This window comes from Lepidochelys kempii, chromosome 10 (genome assembly GCF_965140265.1).
Source record: "Lepidochelys kempii isolate rLepKem1 chromosome 10, rLepKem1.hap2, whole genome shotgun sequence".
In the NCBI taxonomy this organism is placed as follows: Eukaryota; Metazoa; Chordata; order Testudines; family Cheloniidae; genus Lepidochelys; species Lepidochelys kempii.
In genome coordinates this window covers 81657552-81667955 of record NC_133265.1, presented here as the reverse complement: position 1 = coordinate 81667955, position 10404 = coordinate 81657552, and the positions used below count along the sequence as shown (strand labels likewise).

The window sequence follows — 10404 nt, the reverse complement described above, 5'->3', positions numbered from 1 at the left end:
AAAGATAAAGGAGAATTTCCATTCTGTAGAAAGTTTTATACGTAGTTAAGAAATCAAGAAAAACCGGAAGTTATTAAAGTGATTTAAGACTTGCTTAAGCAAGATTTTTTTTTCTTCAAAACCTTGGTATATATGCCCTAGTCGGTTGTGATATGACGTAAGTATAAATGTGCCTTCAGTCGTTTCCATTGGAAGGGACTCATCAGTTATTTTTAAAGCACCGCAGGCGGACATGGCATTGAACTAGAGCGGCTCTAAAACCAAGGAAACAAGGAAAAAATTCAAAGTTGTTTCTAATTCAAGAGTTTCAAAATGGATCCATTTCCCTTTTTATTTTTTTAACTGAAGTTGTTTTCAAACTTCTGTTTGCCAAAACCCCACTTTTCAGTGTCCAATAAATACAAAATTGATAACCATCTTGGCAAAAAAAAATGTAAAAACCAGGAAACTTCAATAACTTTTTAAATTTACCAATAGTTTCCGAGAGGTGGGGGAGGGAGGCTATTTTTCAGCGACAGCCAAAATAAATAAAAGCTGAAGACTAGGACCAGCTCTGCATTTTACCAACAAGATAGCAACTCGCAGTGTAAAGCGCAGCAAAGGGTGGGCTGGGGAAGGGACTTAGTGCCTGTCTGCCTCCACTGAGTGATTGAAAAAGCCGCGCTCCTGTGATGTGTGTGTGCGTTTTCCAGAGGCGTGTTTCCGCGGAGTGTGAGGGAGCAGGCGGGTGGGAATGGTGAGCTGGAGGTCAGCGGGAGGGGGAGACTAGACAGAACTGAGCGTTGAAGAGGGATTGAAAAGCGCAGGACAGCGACCGCGTAGGCCCCTGGAGCAGGGAGGGTGGCAGAGTTGACTGGGGGCATAGACCAGCCCGACGTGTCAGGGAAGGAGAAGTGGAGGTTTGAGCGCGAGGTCCTACCCAAACCGCCATCGTTCCGGAGCAGCCCGAGCGCTGCAGATTCTCACCGGCGCAGGAAGGTCCTTTTCTCCTACCGCTTGGGTCAGGTGTGGCCTCCATTTGCCTCAGCACTTCATCCCTTCGTCCCCTGCCTTCACCTTCTGCCCAGCAGTACAGAGGAGCACCCTCAACTTTTGGGCCACCCCCACCCCCCCATTTCTCGCTTTCCGCTCCTGTGAAGAGAGAGACAAAGGCCCCTCCACAGGGGCCCGGGCCATGGGCAGAGACTTCCCCACCATCCCATCCACCTTTACGCACTCCGCAGCTGGCCATGGGGGCTGGGGTTTTTGGCAGACATTTCCCACCCCTGCTTACCTGCCCCAGACCGGTCCTGGCGGTGAGGGAGGGGGCCAGACCCCAACCATGGGAGAGGCAGCCCTGCTAGCCCCCATGTCCCAAACAATCACTTACCAGGCTGGGTTGGAGGGTGGACATGGGACCACGTGAGCCTGTCAGGCAGCCAAGGGAGCAGCCTGCCAGCTGATTGACAGGAAACGCAGGCCAGCTGAAGGTGGAGGAGCGGGTCCCTTTCCTTTTCCAGGGTGCGTGGCCGGTGCAAGCTGCGTGCAGGAGAGCCATGGGGCTTTTGATAGCAGGGCTATCTTCTTCCCTGGGGGAGGAAGGGGGGCCCCCAGGCATGTATTAGTGGTGTGGTGGCCTTGGTCTTCCTGCTCCACAATAGCCTCCCCATAAGCTTCAACACCCAACCTAAACACAGCTCTGCGCTGGAGGGGAAAAGCTGAGGCAACTTGGTCAGCCAAAAGGAAAGAAGAACGAAGCCACTTCTCAGCCCCCAGAATCATAGGGGTGCGTTAAATGTCCCGAACTAAACGGAGAACCTCAAGGGCCTGCACCAACACCAAGCCAGGGGTAACCCTATGCAGAGGGTAATAAAATGCAAGAGGCCTGGCCCTAAAGGTGAAGAGTGGACAAGTTCTGCAGGACAGTGTGTTTGCTAGCAGTAGCCTCAGCACCAGTGGCCTGGCTAACAGGGGTTGGCTGTGGCCCTAGGTAAACCAGCAAATAGCAGCTCAGGCCAGACCCGCCCCCCCAGAGTTATTACACATTCAGCTGGCCTAAACACTTGCCTCAGTCTTTCTGGCTTGAGCCCCTCCTCGGTTGCATAATCTGGAGCACGCTGGAACGTTATTGGCTCCTTGGAGTAGTTTATTCTGAATGCTAAAATAAGCATGTGGTTAAGGTCAGGATGCACCAATGGACTTAATTAAAAAGAAAGGGGGAGGAGGGGTGCGGGTGGACTGGGAGAGGCTTTGGTGTTAGGCAGCCATTTCCTGAAGGAAGGATGTGCTGTGGAGTATGCAGTCAGCTGGTAGGCCCAGCTGCCAAATGGCAAGTCAGTTTGCTTGGGAAAGACTCAGGTTCTCTCTCAATGCCTTATAAGGGCCTAGTTTGGCAAGTGGCCTCAAGCTGGTCTCCTATTAGCTGGATACAGTTTTGCAGCCACTTTATCATCTGCTCATCCAGTTAACAGGGATAATCTGCTACTTAGACAAGTCACTTATATAAAATTAGCAACAGGTGTAAGATATTATCTGTCTCCTCAGTGGCTCTCCAGAGGGCAGGTTCATTGGATTTAAATGTGTCATTGAATCTCTTCTTTTTGGTGTATGACGGGGAATTGGGTGCTTAGCTGCCTTGAAAATCCTCCAGCTTCATCTTTTAACTAGGGTTCCAGAGGCTGTACAGTTTTGGGGCGAAAGTCTTAAGTTCTTATTAAACTTCTCTGGTTAGCAAAGCCTCAGCTCCCTGCAGCCGCATGCCCGGGGTAGTTCCTGAAAGCTTATTCCATGTCTGTCTCCTGCAGCATGACATTTGATAGCACACCTGGATTTTGCTCCTCTAAACTGGACTCATTCTAAATTTTGAAATAACTAGTTGCTCGCTCTACACATCGTGTTGCTACAAATGAAAACTCAAAGGAGACTTTGCCACGCGCAAGGTTTGGTATCTTGAAAACATTTTATTTCATCACTTTTGTGGTAACATAAATAATAGCGAATGACAGCACTTTTAATGTCAGGGGAGGGAAAGCATTAGGTGCAGAGCACAATGTAAAGTAACGGGGGAAAACAACTTGTTGCACTGATACTGCTAGGGATAGTCCTACTTGATTTAAGTGAAAATATATATAGGTAAACTAGCAGTCTTTTGGTGTCTTTCCCTGTATTATGGGCCTAATTCTCAAAATGTCATTGTGTACATATATTGTGTATATATAATTTATTGTGCAGCTTAAACCCTCTGCAGTTCTATTGGTAGGAACAGATATGCAGAAGAACAGACACACAGATGACATACCCAGAGTTCCCAGATATCAAATGTCTTTGAATCAGGGTTCCACAGGCGAGGTTACCACTAACTTGGCAACATTTACTGCTGAGCGAGAGGGTGTTCCAAGACAGTTATGGGAAGAGAGCAATGGCAGGTTCCTTTGCTGTTTGCCATAATGGTATGCAAATGGCAGTGTTACCACCACCATGTTTCCAGGAGGAAGTAGGACTCTAAGGTCCATGTTAGCAGATCAGGGAAGATAGACCCACTGCATTTAAGAAACCTAGGATAGTTTAAAACAAACAAACCGTATATACAACCAGTGCTCATCCTGCTAAGGAGAGTTACTAGTTTCCATACAGATACACCTAGGAAAGTGACAAATTAAGGTCTTGTAGGAGGGTAGCAATTGACCAAGGAACTTGAACATTTGACCATCAGGCCAATTTCTAAGACACTGACTTCAAATTTTGCCACCTTTCCTCGGAAAAGGAAACTTTTGCAACAAGTGCCAGGGCAAAGGGCAGGTTTTCCTGAACCTCCTTTAAACAAAGGCCAGGGCAAGAGGATCTGGAGAGAACATTTGTGAATTAAGCCCTATATTTTAGGTGACAGTTAAGTGAATTAAAATTCCAGTTTTGTAGGCTGTGTGCATTCTTTGTCAGGCTTTGCATAGGAAAAAGTTAATAGCAATAAACCATATTGCTTTCTTAAGGGCACCCTATAGTCTCTTTTCTTTCTCTCTCCATTTCAAGTTAAATTTAAGGTGTGCCCTATTGGTTAGTTCCGTAGTCTTTTGATACAGAGAATACTTTGCCCTTCTACTTACTCCATGAAAAATGGTGGGATATAAATACATACCCAGCTTCCTTTCATGCAGTTATTTTCAGTTATAGTGTACAGGTCTTTCTTTTTAGTGCTAGATAAGACTACAAGGACATATTTCCAGTTAGCATGTGGACTCTTGGCAGGTCATTTGACTTCTGGCTCATATTCTGTGTAAGTGGATACAGTAAAATAAAAGAGCAAGTATAAACAAAGAAAGTTTATTTATAAAATGTCCCTTGAGGTTAATTAATTATTCTTCGGGCTGTTACGTAAGTTTTTCAACTCCAGCTGTAGTTGTCGAATTCTTATCTCTTTCTGCGAAAGCTCATCTTTCAACCGTCGGATCTCGTCTTGTTGTCGAAAGAACATTCTGAGGAGCTTAAAAGAAAGAGAGGGAAAAAAATAGGTGTACAACATTGTGATAACATTTATAATATTTGCTTCCCCCGATGGCTTCATGCCTCTCCTGCCAACTGTCAGAGAACCAGCCTTCGATTCATGTCATTACAGTGTTCCTTTTGAAATATCTGTTTACCTGCAATACTCCATTGATTTTCCCTGTCCATTTTCATGGTAACTCAGTTAATTCACATCGTATGGCTCAGCAGCTCAATTTGTGAAAAGAAATTCAATATTGGACTCAGTGTAAATGTTTCCCCACAGCCTTTAAGTGTAGCGCAGAGAACAATCGTTTATTAAGAACTGTTAGGAAATTAATCCAGTTCATTTTGTATGCTCTCTGCTTAAACCTCAGCAAAGTCCTGTGGGTTGAAGTTTGATCCAGGGAAACACACACATGGATGTTCGCGGCTTGGGAACAAAAGTAGAGATGCACAAATTGGTGTGTTTATATGCTACAATCTTGGATGTGTGCAGTTGCTCTCTGTCAGAGAAAGTCATGACCTCATCTACAGTCGTGTGCCCTATATTGATAACTAAATAAAAATCTCCATCTGTTAAGTTGCTAGGAGTCTGGTTTCAGAGAAGGAGGATCAGAGTTCAGTCCCCATTGTTGGCGTGACGTTCCAGGTGGCTATGTTCCGCATCTTAATAACAACCCTGCAGTTCCTGGATTATCCCAAATTTGTTACAATACTGTACAAAGGACTGTTTATAAATCACACCATCTACATGGAAAATACAGTGAAAGCCACTAATGCCAGAAACTAGGATGGTACATTGAAGCCAAGCTGGCAGAAGGGACCCCAGAATAATTAAGTGCATTCTGTGGCCAGGGAGGTTAGGAGTGGCGACAGTTATGACAGTTGAGGTAAAACACAGTCTCTACTATTTTCTACTGAAATTAATGGGACTATGTAGATTGTAAACTCTCTGGAGCAGGACCATCTTCTTGTTCAGTGCTGGTCCTGGTCCTCGAGTGGGTCATCTAGGTGTTACTGCAATACAGAATGACATCTGTGGCGTAAAATCAGCCTCTGTGGTATTCAGTAGGATCAGAAAATTCAGCAGACCTTACCAGCTGTTTTCTTACTATGTCAGAAGAAGGTTTTGCACTGGATAAGCTTGACGCACATGGCTGAGATCTAAGAGGCTGGCCATTCAAAGCCATAAGTCAGCACCCATTGCTTACCTCATTCTCTGTCCTGGGCGGCACGTTTTCTAACAAATCTATTCCATTGACAACAACACTTTTTTTCTCTCTTATTGGTGCCTTAAAGACAACTTTGGATGCCTTATAGCCCTCCTTCAGCGACATCAATATGGGATCTACGTGAGATGGTAAAATAAAGGAGGATGTTAACACTTGCTCTGCTACAGCGCCTGTGTATATATCCCTCCCCTATTGTCCTGCCTTAACATTCACTGCCTATGAGTTGCTACAGCAATGTGGTTTCAGGGTGACTGGACTGGGCAGGCCCTGGACTGGCAGGCAGGAGACCTGGGTTCTAATCCAGCTCTTTTACTGCCTGTTGTGCAACCTTGGCAAGTCACGGCCCCCTTCCCTGTCCCTCTTCCCCTTCCCATCCTTTGTCTTGTCTACATAGAGTCTTTAGAACACGAACTGTCTCACTGTGGCCTTGTCCAGACTAGAAAAAAAGGCATGGTTGGTTGGTTTTTTTATTTGGGGTAGCTAAAAGGATCCTGACACAGGGAAGAAAGGTAAGCAGCAGGATACGGACCCTGGACTTCAGGAAAGCAGACTTCGACTCCCTCAGGGAACGGATGGGTAGGATCCCCTGGGGGACTAACATGAAGGGGAAAGGAGTCCAGGAGAGCTGGCTGTATTTCAAGGAATCCCTGTTGAGGTTACAGGGACAAACCATCCCGATGAGTCGAAAGAATAGTAAATATGGCAGATGACCAGCTTGGCTTAACGGTGAAATCCTAGGTTTCAGAGCAACAGCCGTGTTAGTCTGTATTCGCAAAAAGAAAAGGAGTACTTGTGGCACCTTAGAGACTAACCAATTTATTTGAGCATGAGCTTTCGTGAGCTACAGCTCACTTCATCGGATGCATACCGTGGAAACTGCAGCAGACATTATATACACACAGAGATCATGAAACAATACCTCATGAAACAATCCAGCAGGACAGTGGGGTGGGAGGAGGTATTGTTTCATGATCTCTGTGTGTATATAATGTCTGCTGCAGTTTCCACGGTATGCATCCGATGAAGTGAGCTGTAGCTCACGAAAGCTCATGCTCAAATAAATTGGTTAGTCTCTAAGGTGCCACAAGTACTCCTTTTCTTTTTGGTGAAATCCTAGCGGATCTTAAACATAAAAAAGAAGCTTACAAGAAGTGGAAGGTTGGACATATGACCAGGGAAGAGTATAAAAATATTGCTCGGGCATGTAGGAATGAAATCAGGAGGGCCAAATCGCACCTGGAGCTGCAGCTAGCAAGAGATGTCAAGAGTAACAAGAAGGGTTTCTTCAGGTATGTTGGCAACAAGAAGAAAGCCAAGGAAAGTGTGGGCCCCTTACTGAATGAGGGAGGCAACCTAGTGACAGAGGATGTGGAAAAAGCTAATGTACTCAATGCTTTTTTTTGCCTCTGTCTTCACTAACAAGGTCAGCTCCCAGACTGCTGCACTGGGCATCACAACATGGAGAGTAGATGGCCAGCCCTCTGTGGAGAAAGAGGTGGTTAGGGACTATTTAGAAAAGCTGGACGTGCACAAGTCCATGGGGCCGGACGAGTTGCACCCGAGAGTGCTAAAGGAATTGGCAGCTGTGATTGCAGAGCCATTGGCCATTATCTTTGAAAACTCGTGGCGAACGGGGGAAGTCCCAGATGACTGGAAAAAGGCTAATGTTGTGCCAATCTTTAAAAAAGGGAAGAAGGAGGATCCTGGGAACTACAGGCCAGTCAGCCTCACCTCAGTCCCCGGAAAAATCATGGAGCAGGTCCTCAAGGAATCAATCCGGAAGCACTTACATGAGAGGAAAGTGATCAGGAACAGTCAGCATGGATTCACCAAGGGAAGGTCATGCCTGACTAATCTAATCGCCTTCTATGATGAAATTACTGGTTCTGTGGATGAAGGGAAAGCAGTGGATGTATTGTTTCTTGACTTTAGCAAAGCTTTTGACACGGTCTCCCACAGTATTCTTGTCAGCAAGTTAAAGAAGTACGGGCTGGATGAATGCACTATAAGGTGGAAAGTTGGCTAGATTGTCGGGCTCAACGGGTAGTGATCAATGGCTCCATGTCTAGTTGGCAGCTGGTGTCAAGTGGAGTGCCCCAGGGCTCGGTGCTGGGGCCGGTTTTGTTCAATATCTTCATAAATGATCTGGAGGATGGTGTGGATTGCACTCTCAGCAAATTTGCGGATGATACTAAACTGGGAGGAGTGGCAGATATGCTGGAGGGCAGGGATAGGATACAGAGGGACCTACACAAATTGGAGGATTGGGCCAAAAGAAATCTGATGAGGTTCAATAAGGATAAGTGCAGGGTCCTGCACTTAGGACGGAAGAACTCAATGCACAGCTACAGACTAGGGACCGAATGGCTAGGCAGCAGTTCTGCGGAAAAGGACCTAGGGGTGACAGTGGATGAGAAGCTGGATATGAGTCAGCAGTGTGCCCTTGTTGCCAAGAAGGCCAATGGCATTTTGGGATGTATAAGTAGGGGCATTGCCAGCAGATAGAGGGATGTGATCGTTCCCCTCTATTCGACATTGGTGAGGCCTCATGTGGAGTACTGTGTCCAGTTTTGGGCCCCACACTACAAGAAGGATGTGGATAAATTGGAGGGAGTCCAGTGAAGGGCAACAAAAATGATTAGGGGTCTGGAACACATGACCTATGAGGAGAGGCTGAGGGAACTGGGATTGTTTAGTCTGCAGAAGAGAAGAATGAGGTGGGATTTGATAGCTGCTTTCAACTACCTGAGAGGTGGTTCCAGAGAGGATGGTTCTAGACTATTCTCAGTGGTGGAAGAGGAGAGGACAAGGAGTAATGGTCTCAAGTTGCAGTGGGGGAGGTTTAGGTTGGATATTAGGAAAAACTTTTTCACTAAGAGGGTGGTGAAACACTGGAATGTGTTACCTAGGGAGGTGGTAGAATCTCCTTCCTTAGAAGTTTTTAAGGTCAGGCTTGACAAAGCCCTGGCTGGGATAATTTAATTGGGGATTGGTCCCGCTTTGAGCAGGGGGTTGGAGTAGATGACCTCCTGAGGTCCCTTCCAACCCTGATATTCTATGATTCTATGAAAAGGTTTTGGGTAATGCAGTGCTAAAGAGACCAGCACCTGGGGCAGACACAGCCTAAGCAGTGCTTCAAATCATTTAAACTAGTTTGAAACACACACACCCACACACACACACCATGCTTACACAAGGCCTATATTTTCAGTTGGAGCAATGAGACACTACTTTAATACAAACAAACTTACTTATAGATGAAGCTCAAAAGCGTTCAATGGCCACCTTACCTCCCCCTCCGCCCCCCCCCCCAGCTTACTAGCTCAAAAATGGTTCCTGGGGCTTTATGTACACTAAGTGCATAAACACACAGTACCTATGCACCCACCATCACATCATCTGGTGGCCAGTGTAAAGTATGGAAAGTGCCCAAGGGTGAGTATGGATTTAGACACATTTCACAGCGAGGATCAGAGATCAATTGTGTTTACATTTCCAATAGAAGTGCAGTAGATGCTCATGCAGGGTTCATTCTTTTACCTCTGTTCATTCCACTCAGCCATTCGTCTGGTGTCAGGGCTGGTTCTATACCTGGAGTCATCGGGTAAATATCCTCTTGGTATGTTTCTGACTGGAAGCGAGGAAGAATAAAGAGTGGTTGTCTTCATAAAATTTGTTCCCAGTTGTAACTGTACGTTGCAAAGTGCCATAAGCAACTATTTGCTTACAACCCTGGCCAACGGTAATGTAGCCATTCAATAGCATCCCAGGAAAAATACTTAACTGCCTTTTCACCATTAACTTTAAATGGGGAATAAAGAGTCCTCGCCCCTGCCTATTAAATTCATGTTCTGAAAGAAGATTATACCCCAGCAGCCCTGAGCTGTACAATGTTTTCAAGTGCTCACGTAAGTCTCACCCAAGCACCAAAGTAGCAGAGGGCACAGGAGGCATTTGAGTTGTAGACAGACTAATGAATATTATCCAGCTGAACTGGAGGCTTTGGAAGGGCATTGTCTCTGGCCTGCTGCTGCACAGACCGCTCAGGAAACGCTAAGCGCACAAAGCATACGGTTACGTAGTGTAGATCCCAATTCAAAGCACGAGCCAGTGAAGTCCAGGAGCACCCACTCTGGCCACATACGGCATAAAGAACAGCCAAGGGCAAAACACCAAGGAAAGTTGTCCACAAGGGTGATTTGCCTTTCCCCTCCTCTCCACATTTCTGCTTGCAGTAGATTAGCAAATTCAGGGCAATGAGACTGAAGCTCTATTGAGTCATCTCTGTTTGGAAAGATACTGACTCAGTCCTAAACCTGAACGGGGCTCATAGCTTTGTTTCAGATTTCATACAGCTGGACAAGGCAGGTAAAGCCAGCAGCGAATACTGCTCCCAGCACACGGAGATGTGATTTTTTTACTTGGGATGGGTCTCTAAATCTAGATGTGGGACAGTCCTTTGTCACACACTTCAAAAGACCCAGTTAATTTCACACAAAATAATGGCAGCAGAAGTTAGAAAAAATGCTGGAGTCAGCTCTTTAAAGAGCTTTCCATAAGCAGAGAGTTCAAACTTCGCATTGCTGTGCGTTAGAAAAGCAGTTTTTAGCAAGATGTGAGTTTGGATCTAAAATGTGTAATTGATATAAATGAGAGGTCACAGAGAGATCTACCCATCAAGGAAGACAGATGTTATCTGTAGCCAGGAAAAAGC

The 10404-nt window shown here is 45.8% G+C and overlaps 1 protein-coding gene across 5 annotated transcripts in view; it reads right to left on the bottom strand.

Moving 5' to 3' along the window:
* Positions 1-2919: 2919 nt before the first annotated feature.
* Positions 2920-10404, bottom strand: part of CORO2B (coronin 2B) — a 142229-nt gene continuing 134744 nt past the window's right edge. For all 5 annotated transcript variants that reach the window (XM_073304471.1, XM_073304470.1, XM_073304468.1 and 2 more), the window contains 3 exons: positions 9231-9321; positions 5670-5806; positions 2920-4456 (listed from right to left, as the gene is read on the bottom strand). In XM_073304471.1, the coding sequence (XP_073160572.1) occupies positions 4325-4456; positions 5670-5806; positions 9231-9321 (360 nt within the window). In that variant the 3' untranslated portion in view covers positions 2920-4324. The remainder of the gene's footprint in view (positions 4457-5669; positions 5807-9230; positions 9322-10404) is intronic.